Raw genomic sequence first — 16,551 nt, 5'->3', positions numbered from 1 at the left:
ATGGCAGCCATCCAGAGGGAGCAGGAAACAAGTTCCAGTAATTTGTTCTCACCTGAAGCTAAACAAAGTTACCCAGAAAACAGGCCCTCATACCACAGAAATCCCAGAAAGAAAGACAGGCTTTCCCCTTCCTGTCAAGATCCTTGGGAAAAACCTTCAGGGCAGTGGTTGTGACCACTTACTTCTCAGTAACTGGGAGGTAATTTGACACTAATAAGAGTCACAAACACAGAAGTTTGTGGATGCTTTGCTTGCCTTACATTACAGCCGATTAAAGATTATCTCTATAATGAGGTAATTTCCACGGCTCACCAAGTGGGTGTAAAAGGAGAATTATCGCTGGCGGGAAGGATGGAGTACAAACTACAGGCTGTGTGAGCCAAGCAGCAGCCCAGGCAAGCCTGCTATGGATGTGCCTTCCCTGGCTATTGTAATTAGAGATCCTAGAAGGGCTTGGGAAGTGTAGTTTTGCAGTTATTACCACAAAAAAAAAAAAAAAAAAAAAAAAATTGCCTCCAGACTCATATTGAAAGCCTGGAGAGTATTTGCCAGGCTTTCAATATAAAAGCAATCTATTTTGCATTTATTTTGCCATCTATTTTACAAGAATAATGCTATGAACGTTTCAGTAATAATGACAACGGGTACAGCAACCAATTACAAGCAGACAAAATGCTGATGTGAGCAAAATTTACAACGCTCTCTATAAATTATATTTAAGATAGGAAAGTCTAATCATTTTTACAATATTGCTAATTTAACAATAAAATACAGCCTATTTTTTGTGTGTGTGCTTATTCTTTAACAGTACAAAAAAAAGAAGGGCTCTGGTGTGGTAGTAGCAAGGAAAAAAGATGACATGTTTAATCTACACTAATAAAGCAATGTGGCTTATTTAAAAACCAATGCCATTGTGTACTGAGTTCAAAGCAGTATATCATCAAAATGGCAGGAAGTGATCCTTCCATGCCGTGCATTTAGTATCTGTGAGAGAGCATCTGGAATCATACACTCAAATTTGGGCATTAATTGTAATAGTGGGATTGAAACATTAGAATGTCCCCCCAGAGCAGGGGGCCCAGGATGTGAGGGGAAATCATGCCATAGGGACAAACAGTTGAGGTGGGAGTTGAAGGGAGGATGAACAAGAGTGCTTAGCATGGAAAACATAGGAAGAATCATTCTATACAATAAGCCTTATTATTCTATGTAGCTCCAAAGGGCTAAGCTAAGATCCGTGAGGAAAAGTCATAAAGAAGTTTCTTCTAATAGCTTTCTAACATGCATATGTTCCTGCTTTGACAAGCAGTGAGCACTGCATCTTAGGAGGCAATCAATCCAGACAGTGTACTCCTATACTCAGCAGAAGGTGGGCCAGATGACCTTCGAGCTTCCCTCTAACTCTAAAATTCTGTGATTTTCTTGAACCTCAAATCTACTAGTTATTTTTAGAAGTGAAACATTAATGCTGAATCTAACTCATCTACCACTAATAAAAAACAAGTGACCTGACTATTGGGTTTTTTAGATTAGAGATATCTTTCATCTTCACTGAAGAACTACAAACTGCTCTGTTAACATACCACACAGTGACCCAATCTTTGTTCCATTATATTTTAGAGGAAAGGTAAGGCATGTTTTACTGCAAATCACACATTCTTATCCCCATTGCTTAGCTGTAAACTGCACAAGTAATTTCCAATCTCATTTCAACCTCACCATGTGACACACAGTTCCAAACCACATACAGTATGGCCACAGCTTACTCCCACAGAAGCTCTCTCTATGTTTTCTTTCAAGTTAATGAAATTGAATTTCATAATTTCAAGCTCATTTCAAAGGACTCAACATTCCACATGTCACTTATTAAACTTATAAAATGTTGCACAGTGAGAGATCCAGAAAGCAAGCAGTACAGCTTACTCGGCCACATTCCACAGAACTGGAATTCTAACTTTAAGATTTGAATTTCAGAAAAATATTCATAGGAGTAACCATGATTGAGTTTTAACTGCCTGAACCCTCATGGCTGCTAAGATTATAGTTTTTTTTGCATTAATGGCACTTTAGGTCTCAGAACTAACGTAGGCCAGGGCCTGCAGGAATATAACTTCTACTACCAACGTTTACTGAGTGCTGACCCTCTGCCAAGCACTCTTCTTCTAGCCACTCAATTCATCCTTCCCTGGGGAGTAAATACTATTATTATCATCCCAAGCAAACTGGGGTGAGTTTAAGCAATCTGAGCACCAATGAAAAACGAGGAGCCAGAGCTAAACATAAAGTTGCCTGGCCCCAAAGCCCATGCTCTTTCTGATCCAGTGTCCTGCTCAGTGTTTCCAGCTCAACAATACCCAGCCCAAGTGCTATATTCCAATGGCAGCCTGAGGCAGACCCCTACCTCCCTGGGTACAGCAAGCAGCCCCAAACTAATGTGCCACTTGCAACTGGTCTCACGCCGAGGCTCGTAAGAGAAGAAGCCACAGACTATGACTGCAACTAATAATGCACTCAAAGAGAAAGTGTCCCTATGCAAGCAATAAACAGTCTGCAGGCATTTCTGAAAGTAATGAATTCTGACAGTGTCTGTTAGTTAAACTAGTCAGTAGGACCCTTGGCCGTTTGGGACGTAAGCTGACATAAAAAAAAAATCCACTTGCAGTTTTCCATAAAAGTAAGAAATAGTGAAAATCCGTTGCAGAATCAGCAAATACCAACTTGTAGGCAAAATGCATGGATTCAGAGGTAATTCTTGATTTACTCTTTAGCCAAACACTATTTTTGTATCACCAAAAATTCAAAATTCTAATTGCCTAAACCCACACTTGAGCCACCAAAACACAGTCATGAGCCCTCATGAGTTCATAGGAAATTTATGAGAAAAGAGGGAGACTCTTCAAAGCCTGCTTCCTGTCATCAGATCTACTACTTCACCCAGGAAGCATCACAGACTTCAGAGAACTGGCACAGGAGTGCAGGCAGGGGAAGGCAATCCCTTGGGTCAGGAGACCGGGGTGTGAGGTCTGGCACTGCTTTGATCAGTGCACAAGCATCTACCTAGCATCTCAAACACCACAGTGCCTGCAGTCTAGCCACAGGTGAAGATGGAGCGGGGAGCCAGAACGCATTCGGTGGATTTTCCTCCTTCTCCTCCCAGTTCCTCCGCTACAGTCTTATCTAGATTCTCATCCTGCAGAACCATCACTTTCTGAGAGTAAAGGCAGGGAAGGGGAAAGAAAGGTAATGAGATGTCAATTTAGAATCTCATCAACATGCCCAAGAAATCAGTCCTAAAGGGAGGGCAAATAAGTCTACACTTGACCAGGAGGTCTGGACGCACAGGCAGTCGTCAGGGGCTTCTTGGCCACAGTTAGAGAGGCAGGACTTGTGCTTACCTGACCACCGAAGGACTCTTTCTTGGCCGAGCTCTGAGCTTGAGGAGGGCCCTGGGCAGGTGACAACCTTGAGGGGCTCTTCTTACTCTGAGGCAGCAGCGAGGACAGGAAGCCCACGCGAGGTGACTGGGAGAGGGAGGCATTCCTTTGGCTGCACACCATGGCACTGGTCAGCAAACACACCACAGGGTCAGAGGGCTGAAACGGGATGTGGAAAACCAAGAACATAGACCTCCCGGGCTATGGATGATATTAAGTGACCAGGCCTGGGTCAGGTCCAGGAGGCTGGGCTTTAAGGTGGTATTATCCTTGGTATCATTTTTTTGTACAAAGGGAGCCAGCAGCTTATCTGTTACAAGGGTGAAGTCTGCGGCTCTTCTTTGAGGGTCACAGTAAACTCAGAGCTGTCTTGTCCGATAGCCACTGGTCACGTGTGCTACTGAGCACATGAAAAGTGGTTAGTCCAAATCAAGATGTGCTAGAGATGTAAAATTCACACTGGAATTCAAAGACTTGGCATGAAAAGAAGTATAACATAGCTCATTAACATTTTGTTTATATCCATTACATATTGAAATGATGTTTTGAATATACTAGGCCAAATAAAATATATCATTAAAATTCATCTTGTTGTTTTTTTGGTTTTTTTTTTAACATAGCTACTAAAAAAGTTAAATTACATATTTGGCTCGCATTTTATTTCCATCTGAAAGCACTGGCTCCACCACCAGAGCTATGTCATCTGGTGCAGTACTTGGTTATGTGGAGGTCTGGAATCCGGCTGCCTGGGTTTGCATCATGACTCACCAATCACTATCTTCCTCACCTGTGTGTACCTCTGTTTCTTCAACCACTACTATTATTATCACCAGCTGGGGCTTCTGCTTTAACTGGCTGTTTCTGAAGGTCAAATACCTCTCTCTAATCTGCCTTCCTCTTTAAACCATCAGAGAGGTGCATGCTTCTACTGAGGAATGCATCCAACCTGTGGTTATCAATCTTTCCATACATGAGATGCTCCTTCCAATGCACAAAACCTTCCCAAGACTTTACCACAGTGGTTGTGTTTTTATTTATCCAGGCTACACATATCTGGATGTAGAGTTGGCAGAGCTGTGCAGTTCCCCAGCTCTAGGCACAGCCACAGGCTTGGAGGCTCAGAACTCCTAGAGGACTTTTGAGGCCATGGGGACCTTACTCATAAAGCTCTGAAGCTAGGCTGGACGTGGTGGCTCATGCCTGTAATCCCAGCACTTTGGGAGGCCAAGGCAGGTGGATCACTTGAGGTCAGGAGTTTGAGACTAGCCTGGCCAATATGATGAAATCCCATCTCTACCAAAAATACAACAAAAATTAGCCAGGCATGGTGGCATGCACTTTGTAATCCCAGCTGCTTGAGAGGTGAGGCAGGAGAGTCTCTCGAACCCAGGAGGCAGAGGTTGCTTTGAGCCAATATTGTGCCACGGCACTCTAGCCTGGGCGACAGAGCGAGACTCCATCTCTAAAAATAAAAATAAAGCTCTCAAGCAAGAGCAGTGTGTGCCAGGAGGCTCTTCCGCAATTCTCCTTCAGCAGGCACAGAAGGCTACAGGCAAGGCAAGATCAGAGGGAATGGTGGGGCTGAGAGCACAGAGGACAGAGAAAAGGAGAGGGCCGTCACACACACTCACAGTTCCGAGTCCCCCAGGCGGTCCATGTTGGAGACATAAAGAGGCAATTTGTGTTGGACCAAGGCCTCTTCCTCTTCTGGCTGTTGCTCCTCTTTCTTTAGTCGGTGGATTTCAGCTTGCAATGCAAAAAGCTACACAGGGGTAGGGCTGAGTTAGCCAATGATCTCACCTAACCTTCCCTCTGCGGAGGAAGATATCTAGACACATTGCATCCAAGCCCACTGGTCTGAGTGCCACCCGCCTCAGCATCAAGGGGCCCATCTCACTCTGCTCACTGCAGACTAGGAAAAGTGACTGCTGTCACTGAACAATGAGGTGAGAAAACCAAAAACCATTAGAAATCCAAAACCCATTTTCTTTTTAATCATTTGACTTGCTTCCTCCTAGACTCACTGAGAAAAATAGCTCCACCCATCCTGCTTTGCTCTTTGGAATGGGAAAAAAAATTTAATGAATTACAGCGTTTTTAACCTTTTGCCTGAAGAAAATTACATATACACACACCTCAAAACCCAAGAATCTTAAACCCCATAACCTAAACAGCCTATAATCTTCCTTTTCCTAACAATATTACCTATAGAGATCTTAATTTCAGGAAAGAGAAATGTTCCTCAGGCAAAATGTACAGGCAAATGTGGGTCCCCTGGCTCTACTGTTTTATCAAACTAGAGAAGCATATAGCTGAGTAGGAACAACTAAATTATATCTGGGTTGTAAACTATATATCTATGTGTGTGTGTGTATATATATAGTTTACATATATCGTTTACATATATACATATATGTATAGTTTACATATGTGTATATATACATACACATATATAGCTATATGTGGAAAGATGAAACAGACATACGAAAACAGGTTAGTTATAAGGTGGCATGGATGCATATAGTCTTTTTCTCCTTAAAAGTTAATTACTGTTACTATATTGTTCATGCTATATATCTGACTTAAAATATGAATCTCACCTCTGGTTTTGAGAGACTGTTACTCTCCAAATTCCCAATACTGACTTTCTGGTAACTCATTTCCATCTGAGAAATTAGGTAGTGGCAGTGAAAAGCTGATTAATATAGTCTTCCACTGCCACTACCTAATTTTACACACAAAAAGCAGAAGTACTTCCCCAGGAACAAGCCTATTCAGAACAAACCTTCTGACGCAGAACTTCATTTTCTTCTTGAATCTGGTTAGTCCTCTGACACTCCGCATCAAAGTTCAGGATCACAGGGACTGGTGCACAAAGTTAAAGAATAAGCCAGCCCGTGAAATGTTTAAAACTCCTTCCCAAACCTTTGACACATCAGTAAAACACATGAGACACAGGGACACAGAGAACAGAGTACAGGAGCGGTGCCGTGGGCTCTTGTGGGCTTAATGAAATAGTCGCTCCCTTGTCTCCAACACTTTCTCTAGGTCTAGCCTTATTTCATTCGGACAGACTCACAGACACACGACCATCTGCCTGGCCAGCCCACAGAGGGGACATAAATCTAAACCTAAGCATTTTCTCTCAAATACCAGCAGCAAACAGCTAGTATCCAGTGAACTTCAAAGCCAGTCTGAGCTTTAGGGAGGTCAGTACATTCAGCTAAAAGCAGCCCTGGAGGCCAGTGGCTCCACAAGAATACAGCCAGTGAGGCAGAAAAGACCAGTCACTTGGCTTCGCCTCCCAGATTGAGCCTCTCCCTGGCAAAGGTTTGGACTGAGAAGAGAAAGCTTTCTGCAGATGGCATGGCCGCCCCAAGAACAACCACAATCTAGCTTGCGATACTAGCCCTTCTCCACTGCCTCAGGCAGCCTCAGTTAGGAGGAGCACAGAGCAGACAGGGCCTCAGAACTGGAAAGAGGACTGGAGCCCATATGTGTGTAACCTAGTTTGAGGACCACTGAAAAGACTTTGAGTGACAGTTTCGATTTCACTGGAGGGCCCACGAGACTAACTGGAGAGCCCTCAGGATGAAGGGAGGGAGCAAGGGGGAGGAAACAAAGCAGCTCTGGCAAGGGTGGAATTCACACTCATCTGTGGCACAGAAAGGTGCCCACAGAAAGGTGCCCTTCCCACCTCCACCACAAAGTGTTCCTCCCAGAGGCCAAAATGCCCGCCCATGGGTGGGCCTCTAAACACCCAAATTTATCAGTGCCTCACCAGCCAGCCCCATTCAAGCCAGACTCCCTTCTCCTCCTCTAAATTTCCAGCCTAGACAGTATGAACGATGGCCTCAGGAGCTCTGGCTTATACGTTTGGTAGGCCATAAATTATTTACCTGCATTCTCATTCATTCCCCCTCGCAAATATCCGCATATATATTCTTAAAGCTACTGTGTTTTCTGGCAACTCGAGGAACACTGAAGTTACTATTAGAGACAATAACTCAAACACTAACGCAGGCAAAAGTTCCAACCCAAGAAGTCTTCTCATCTGTACCTAATCCCAGCAAAGGTATATCCCTTGGAACATGTTTCATGCACAGAGAGGATACTCTCAAGGCTGCCCAGTTTCTCCAAGCAGCAGCTGCCTTCCAACCCCAGTGCCTGCTGACAAAGTCGGTGCTAGCACTCCACTGCTACCACTGTCCCTGCCCACACGTCAGCTAATACTTCAGCAGCACAGTGTCAGAACTAAGATTCGTGATTCCCTGGCTTACTGACAAAAACAACCACAATTTGTCCAGTCCCCTCATATGACCCATGAAAATGGTCCCCGGGCATTTTTGTAGAAGAAATGCCTGTATGGAGAGCAGGGCTATTGATCCCGAGGTCTAGGGGCCTCAGGCTGGGTCCTCAGCCCCAGGCAACTACAAGGATATGCATGCACTGAAACAGGACGCTCAGGAAGTTGTGCAGGGACACAATGAAGGTGTCGGCCCACTGTCGAGAAAAGTAGGTAGCAAAGGTGGGGTTGGTGTCCGGAGATGGCAGGAAGGGCAGGACAAACCAATCCTTCCACTCAGCCTGGTTCTGGAGTTCTGTAGCCTGCTTCGCAAAGAATTCCTGAGCCTTGTCATTTCTGTTTGTCTGCCAAGACACAAGGAGGTAGCAAGGAGGGAGAAGAGACGGAAATCCAGAGGTAAGTCTCTTCATCACTGTACAGCAGACAACCTTTGGCTATCAGCCTGCCAGGTAAGTGGCAAAATAAAATGCCATAATATAAAGGAAATCATCACTCTTTTCTCAAGGAACTTGTCATTTCAAAGCTGGTTTAAACTGAAGTTCTAATGATAAATCCCATCCTAAAAATTAATCCCTAGCTGATGTTCAAATAACTAAGTGACTCATTCCTCCAGGTCAGCTATCATCTTTATTACTCAAACTTTAACCCAGCTACTTATATTCTTTAAAATACCACCTTTGTTTTAAGCTTATGTGCTTAGAATAAAAAAGGAAATAGGAATGGGGAAGACAAGTCAGATGATCTACAGATGACGGCAAGGAAAAAAAAGAAGGAAAACAGCCAAAAATAATTGCACTGTAACTGCTGCACTCTTTCCCATAGTCACATACAGAGTCCTCTCTAGGAACTGGAAGAAAATCTATTTCAGGATCAAAGAGCTCCTTCCATCAAGGGAAACAGAACCCCTGAATCAACAGGTACCTGGATTGTGTAGACAAGATAAAAGCGAAACAGGCTGGTTTTCAGCTTGTGGATGGTGGGTCTGTATATATCCTCCAAGCGGCTGAAGAGTCGACGCTCCAAGTAGCTCCAATAATCCCGAAGGGCAGCCAAGTCATACACCTGCATTAACTGCTGCAGCTGGTCCACAATCTTATCCACCTGGTGAGAAACATGGATGGAGAAGATGGTAAGGGACGGAAGGGAATTCTCCCCTCCATGGATAAAGTTTTTTCCTCTTGTGATGGCTTCTGGGTGTAAAAAAAAATTCGTAAGTTAGCAATCTATAACATTTTCAAAACATACTAATGCAACGGTTTTTCAGTAGTTTTCTGAGTTAGAGAAGTGGTTTGACCCTCTAGCAAGCACAGAAATTTCAGGTGTAAAAGGGCTCTGGCCCAGAACGTAAGAGATCTGGCTCGAGATCTTGGATCTGCCTCTGACTTATTTGATCAATTTGGCAGTGCCAGACCAGGCACCGTGGCTCACACCTGTAATCCCTGCATTTTGGGAGGCCGAGGCAGGTGGATCACCTGAGGTCAGGAGTTCGAGACCAACCTTGCCAACATGGTGAAACTCCGACTCTACTAAAAATACAAAAATTAGCCGGGTGTTGTGGCGTGCACCTGTAATCCCAGCTACTCAAGAGGCTGAGGCAGGAGAATCGCTTGAACCCAGGAGGCAGATGTTGCAGTGAGCCAAGATCGTACCACTGCACTCCAGCCTAAGTGACAGAGTGAGACTCTGTCTCAAAAAAAAAAAAAAAAAAAACGGCATTGTTGCTTAACTGTAGTCTCAGTTACCTCACATTTTTTAAAAAGGGGGTGGGGTGGAAAGAAGAGAGTATGAGAGGATCTCCACAATTCCTGGATACCAAGGATCATAAGGAGGTGCACGGACTGACTCCTTCAAGTCATCAGAGTTCCACCGAAGCCATGGTAGCTGCTCAGAGTGTCAGCCAAGGAAGTCACCTCCTTGTGAGGAGCAATTACAGCAGAGTACAGAATCTGGAAAAAGGTTTAGATATCAATACCAATCCAACGCCCCTAGCTTGTAGATCAGGCCACTGAGGCCCAGAGGGCTGGAATGATTTGCTTTTGCCACTAAGTAGCCACTAACCTTGGCCAGGCAGGAAACCAGATCTCCTAACTCCCCTCCAGTGCTCTTGCTGTTAGCTCACTGCCTCTCATTGAAGTCAGTACATACAAACCTACAAATCACACACAGATACATTCCAAGAACCTCGCAATGCAAAATCATTTTAGAGTAGGAGAAGTTTGGGTTTATCTAATGTGCCATGAGGTCTTCCACAACTACAGAAGCAAAACTGCCAAGGAGTCCCTGACGAGGCCATTTTAAACAAACACCGCAGGTACTTGACCACAGCTAATGTTTTGAACTGCAGAATTCCTTGCTTCCACTGCCATTGGAAGCCAACACGAATATCTGTTGCCAAAACGCAACCATCTACCTAACCTCGGCTCCTAAAACCTCATCGCCATCCTGGCCAAGGAGGCTGGAGTGGAGACAGAACCCTGGACCAGAAGCCGGGACATCGGGGCTCCAGCTTCGGCGACGCTCCTGACTCGGGGGGCGGCTTCAGGCAGGTCCTGTCCGTCTGAGGGCCTCAGTTCCTCATCCGTCAAGCTGGGGTCGGATGCGCTGAGGTCTCCCGCGCCCCGGCGCGAGTGACAGCGCCGCTCCCGCCCCGGAGGCAGTGCTGGGGGAAGCCCGCTCTCCGGCCCCCTCGGGCCGCCTCTGCCCGCGCCGCTCCCGCCGGCCCTCACCCGGAACCCCTTCTCCTTGTCCGCCTTGATCTCGGCGTCCAGCTGCCGCAGTGTGTGCGTGAACCCGCGGAAGAGCAGGTACTCGCGGACCAGCTCGTCAGTGCGCTCCACGGCCTCCGCCATCGCAGCGCCACCGTCTTTAGGGGTGCAGCGGCGAGGGACGGAGCGACGGAGGGGCGGGGCCTGGGAGGGATGGGGCGGGGCCGGGCGCGGGCGCCGAGCACGTCACGACGAGACAGGCCTACCAGTCCGCGCGCACCGGGCGCCTCAGCCTGAGGCCCCGCCCCTCTGCTGGCGCCCCGCCCCCGGCTCGCCCGAGGCCCCGCCCCTGAGCCAGTCCCACCCCGCCTGGCCGCTCCGGTCATCCTCACCCCGCCCGAGGGGTGGCGAGGGGGGAGGTCCTGGCGGAGCTGGCGGCGGCTTTGTCTGAATTACTGAAAGTGGCGGCTGCCACCCAAGTCAAGCAAGACTGGACCTTAAGAACATCCCAGGTAGTCACGAGGCGGGCAGGGGGTGCGGCGCCCTGTGGGTTGGCGTTACATCGCAGAGTTCACGGTCCCCTGCCCTACTCGTACAGGGAGGAAGCTGGAGCCCTTAGAGCGGAGTGACCTGCGTGAAGCCACAACCACACGTATCCTCAGGGAGCGCTAACTCCCCCAAAGCCCTGCTTTCATTAGTAAGACGAATTGGCTACACAGCAAGATAACCAAGATGCACTGCTAGGATAGGCAAATTTCATAGGAGTGTATGTGCGCTGTAGTCCTGGTTTCTTGTGGGAAAAAAAAAAAAAAAGGGTATGTGTGTGTATATTTTTAAAATTCAGTAGGATTCTACACCAAGTTCCTATGCAGTCGGATCTCTGCATCCTCGGGTTCCGCATTCGCGGATTCAGCCAACGAGGATTGAAAATATTTTTTCCAAAGTTTCAAAAATAAAAAATATCCGGGCGTAGTGGCTCACGCCTGTAATCACAGCACTTTGGGAGGCCGAGGCGGGCGGATCACCTGAGGTCGGGAGTTCGAGACCAGCCTGACCAACATGGAGAAACCCTGTCTCCACTGAAAATACAAGATTAGCCGGGCGTGGTGGCGCATGCCCGTAATCCCAACTACTCAGGAGGCTGAAGCAGGAGAATCGTTTGAACCCAGAAGGCGGAGGTTGCAGTGAGCCAAAATCGCGCCATTGCACACCAGCCTGGGCAACAAGAGCAAAACTCTGTCTCAAAAAATAAATAAATAAATTAGCCGGACATGGTGGTGCAGCCTGTGGTCCCAGCTACTTGGGAGCCTGAGGCAGGAGGATCACTTGAGCCCAGGAGGTCAAGGCTGCAGTGAGCTGAGATTGCACCACTGCACTCCAGCCTGGGTGACAGAGCAGGACACCGTCTCAGTTTAAAAAAAAAATGCCATTTTTAAAAACAAATTAAATATAGCTTAACAACAACTTACATAACATGTACAATGTATTCAGTATTATAAGCAATGTAGAGATTAATTAAAGTATACAAGAGGAAGTGTATAGGTTAGATGCAAATGCTAGGCCTTTTTACATCAGGGCATCCATGGATTTTGGTCTTCTAGGGAGGACCCTAAAACCAAACCCCTGCAGATACCAAGGGACAATTGGAGTGGTTTTATCTGAGAGGTGAGACTATGAAGGACTTCTTGTTTTTAACTTTCTTTTTATTGTTGAAGTTTTTACAAAGTGTACGTATTTTTGTAAGTAGGAAAATAGCCAATATCTTTGAGCCTTGCTTTCTTCATCTGCAAAATGGTGACAATAGGCCGGGCGCGGTGGCTCATGCCTGTAATCCCAGCACTTTGGGAGGCCGAGGCGGGCGGATCACGAGGTCAGGAAATGGAGACCATCCTGGCTAACACGATGAAACCCCGTCTCTACTAAAAATACAAAAAATTAGCCAGGCATGGTAGCGGGTGCCTGTAGTCCCAGCTACTCGGGAGGCTGAGGCAGGAGAATGGCATGAACCCAGGAGGCAGAGCTTGCAGTGAGCCGATATCGCGCCACTGCACTCCAGCCTGGGCAACAAAGCAAGACTCTGTCTCAAAAAAAAAAAAAAAAAAAGGTGACAATAACACCCACCTTGCACAGTAGTAATGAAGATTTAATAAGACAGTGTATGTAAAACGCTTAGCACAGTGAATGGCCTATTGGTAAAATGCAGTAAGTGTTCCCTTCTCCTTCCCTCGAATGCTGTGACTTTTCATGTTTGTCAAAATACAACTCAGAATCATTGCTGCCCCTCTGCTCAGACCCTCCAATCCTACTCTATGGAAATTCAGCTCCAAAAGGGCTCTGATCTGCACTAGAGAAAGCCAAAAAGATAGCACAGAGCAAGCCACAGCAGGACAAGACAGACCTTGTTCTGTCCTCTTTGTTTGCCCTACCTGTCTCCACAAGTGTACCCTACAGGCAGCTAACCTTGCCTCGAGGGCAGGAAAGGAGAGTCACGACTGTGACTACTGGGAGACCAACTCCTACTTTGAGATCTCAGATCATCAAAGTGAACTTGGAAAATTTGGATGAGTTGCAACCACCAAAGCTTCCACCTACAGGAAAGTTGTGAATTAGATTTCCCTAAGGGCACCTGAAGTCTGCAACCATAGATCTCACCTCCCCCACCTCCATCTACCCTGACACCTCCCAGACCAGAGCCTGTAAAACCAGCTAAGATCAGTTTTCTGATCAATGAAAGGCAGCTCCTCAGAGCTTAAGCACAAGCCCTCTGTTCTACCGGAATGTCTTCTCCAAAATACCCATATGGATAGCTGCCTTTCCTCCTTCACGTGTTTCCTCAAATGTCACTGTCTTAGTCTTTTTGGGCTGCAATTTTTTTTTTTTTTTGGAAATGCCATGAATTGGGTGGCTTATAAGCAACAGAAACTTATTTCTCATAGTTCTGGAGGGTGGAAAGTCCAAAATCAAGGCACTAGCAGTTCATTGTCTGGTGGATGCGCACTGTCTGGTTCATAGATAGTGCCAAGTTACATGCTCAGTAGAGAGCATCCATCGCCATAGCCTTTGATAGATAAATCTTTTCTGACTGTAGTCAGTTCCATAAAAAGTCATAAGCACCTCTGAAAACTGGAAATGGCCCACCATGATCCATCCAGTAATTCACAGGTTTCCTATTGATAGCCCTCATGCTTGTTGTAGGAGGTAGCCTGTGTATATGTTGTTTCGCTCACTGAAAATCAGTAACACACAAGTTAAACCAGATATCCTTTTTCACTTCTCAAGTTAGTAATTTTTAAAATTTATTGCCCGCTGTTGGTGAACATAAAATGAAAGGGGCATTGTCATTAAGCTTCAGAAGGAGCTACTTTTCTAGGAGTCAATTTATCAAAACTTCCAAAATGTTTCTACTCTTTAGCCCAGTGATCCCACTTAATTTCTTTAATTTCCCTTACAGAAATAATTTTAAAAATAAACTGAAAAGAAAAAAAAAGGCTGGGCACAGTGGCTCACACCTGTAATCCTAGCACTTTGGGAGGCCCAGTTGGGAGAATCACTTGAGGCCAGAAGTTATGACCAGCCTGAGCAACATAGGGAGACCCCTTCTCTATGTTTTTAAAAAGTAAATAAATTAATGTAAACATTAAAAATAAGATTTATGCAGAATGTTTTTTTTATAAGACTGCAACGTATCTTTAATAATGGAAGTTATTTACAACAGTGAAAGGTGTAAGTATTTAGAGGCTATAGTGAGATACCCTCCAAGATCTTGGGAATGAAGAAATGGTACTTTCCACTGAGAGTTAAACTACAAAATCAACCTAAGATGGTGTAGAATCCAAGGATGCAAAATCAGTGGAGAGAGAAAAGATACTAGGCTCACTGGCTTTGGTTGAGGGCATTCACTTCCAAAATAAATATTATGTCAGTCGGAAGAGGTTTTAACACAGGCACACAGAAACCAGAGTGCGCCATGGGCAGGGCCCACGCTCATGTGCAACACAGCCGGCACTCGTCCTATGTTCTGACCTATGGCAAGGCCATCCCCAAGATGAGAAGTTGGCACTAGACCATCCCAAAATTGGGCCCGAGAGGCATCCCACTCCCCTTTTCCTGGCACAAAGCTCACAACAAGACCATTTGTGTCCTCCAGAACTTGACTACATGGAAACATAGCGTTCCAGTGTCTTCCTCCTGGTAAACTAAAAGGTAGTTTTTGATTACAATAGTCTTCCAACGTAGGTGGAAGGGATATCATTTATGCCAGTGCTACCACGAATAGTCCCTGTGTGGCAGTTATATGTCTCATTCAGAGATTTACAAAGTGACATCATGATATCTTCCTCAGGCCCCTGTGCAATGAGGTTAGCACAAATCAGCCTTTCAGAACTTAGTCACTCCTGGGGACTACAGGATCCAGTTCCAGCGGGTCTGTTCACATTAGTTCCACATGCAGGAGTCTTTTACTGATTTCTACAAGGAGAAAGAAATCTCAAACAACCAACATGTTCAACATTAGAGGAAATCTTATACATTATGCTACATCTATCCCATGTAATATTATGCAGTTGTTAAAATTTTTGTTTTTTAAGAAAATTTAATTATTTGGAGAAATAGTTATGCTACAATGTGTTCAAAATTATGATTCACACTCTAGAAACCAATTTGGCAGTTTCTTACAAGATTAAGCATGCAAATACCATACAACCTAGTAATGACACTCAGGTATTTGTCCCAGAGAAATGAAAACTTAGATTTTTACATAAAAACCTGTACACAAAGGTTTATTCATAATAGCCAACACTGGAAACAACCCAGATGTCCTTCAACAGCATGACTCCATGTATAGAACGTTTTTGAAAAGCCAAAATGTAGAGATGGAAAATAGATTAGTGAAGGCTATGAAGAGGGATGGGCGCATGGGAAGGGGGTGAGGAAGGAAGGGGCATGATTTTTAAAATGGCAACACAAAGGATCCTTGTGGCACTTGAATTGTTCTGCATCTTGACTGTGGTTATGGATGCACAAGCCTAACATGATAAATTGTAGAGAACTAAATACACACACATGTACAAGTAAAACAGGGAATTTTGAATAAGATCAGTAAATGTCAGTATCCCGGTTATTATATTGTACAAGATGTTACTATTGGAGAAAACTGAGTAAAGTGTACAATGAGATCTCTCTGAATTATTTCTTTTTTCTTTTTTCCTTTTATTTTTAGTTGGCACATAATAATTACACATATTTATGGGATACAGAGTGATATTTCTTTTCTTTATTTATTTTTTATTTTATTTTATTTTATTTTATTTTATTTTTGAGATGGAGTCTCACTCTTGCCCAGGCTGGAGTGCAATGGCACAATCTCAGCTCATTGAACCTCTGCCTCCTGGGTTCAAGTGATTCTCCTACCTCAGCCTCCTGAGTAGCTGGGATTACAGGCATGAGCCACCATGCCCAGCTAATTTTTTTATTTTTAGTAGAGATAGGGTTTCACCATGCTGGCCAAGCTGGTCTCGAACTCCTGGCCTCAAGAGATCCACCTGCCTCGGCCTCCCAAAGTGCTGGGATTACAGACATGAGCCACCGCGTCCGGCCCAGAATGATATTTCAATACACATTTACAACATGTAATGATCAAATCAGGGTAATTAGCATATCCATCACCTCAAACATGTATCATTTCTTCACACTGTGAACCTTCAAAATCCTTTCTTTCTCTATATTATTTCTTATAACTGCTTATTAATGTGTAGTCTATAGTTACATCAGAATAACAAGTTTAATTTTAAAAAGTTGATACAGAAGTATAGGTGCAATACCATTGCTTTGCATATTCTTAATCATATGTACACACAAAAAATCTTAAGTATTGGCTCTAGGTAGTAGAGAAGTTGGATTTTATAAGAGATTTCTGAGTTTAGGCTTTTTAATATTTTTCAAATTCCTTACCATGAACATATATTCATTTTGTAATTTATAAATATAATGAATATAATCTTTAATCACAGCACGTTCATTTGTAATAACAACCATACCTTAGTGCTAACTCATACAAAGCTTTTATCAACTAGCCCCCCAAAATTTTTATCAACTAGCCCCCCAAAAC

General features: G+C 44.7%; 1 protein-coding gene across 1 annotated transcript in view; it reads right to left on the bottom strand.

Moving 5' to 3' along the window:
* LOC105471335 (WD repeat domain 91) overlaps positions 1-10,638 on the bottom strand; it is a 30,121-nt gene extending 19,483 nt beyond the window's left edge. The window contains exons 1-6 of the mRNA XM_071094442.1: positions 10,467-10,638; positions 8,662-8,841; positions 7,878-8,084; positions 6,220-6,303; positions 5,066-5,196; positions 3,396-3,561 (exon numbers count right to left, since the gene is read on the bottom strand). Coding sequence (XP_070950543.1) covers positions 3,396-3,561; positions 5,066-5,196; positions 6,220-6,303; positions 7,878-8,084; positions 8,662-8,841; positions 10,467-10,589 — 891 coding nt within the window. The 5' untranslated portion in view covers positions 10,590-10,638. The remainder of the gene's footprint in view (positions 1-3,395; positions 3,562-5,065; positions 5,197-6,219; positions 6,304-7,877; positions 8,085-8,661; positions 8,842-10,466) is intronic.
* Positions 10,639-16,551: the final 5,913 nt, after the last annotated feature.

Source organism: Macaca nemestrina, chromosome 4 (assembly GCF_043159975.1).
Source record: "Macaca nemestrina isolate mMacNem1 chromosome 4, mMacNem.hap1, whole genome shotgun sequence".
NCBI classification, from domain to species: domain Eukaryota; kingdom Metazoa; phylum Chordata; class Mammalia; order Primates; family Cercopithecidae; genus Macaca; species Macaca nemestrina.
Note: the sequence above shows the minus strand (reverse complement) of the source record. Positions and strands in the feature narration are given on the sequence as shown.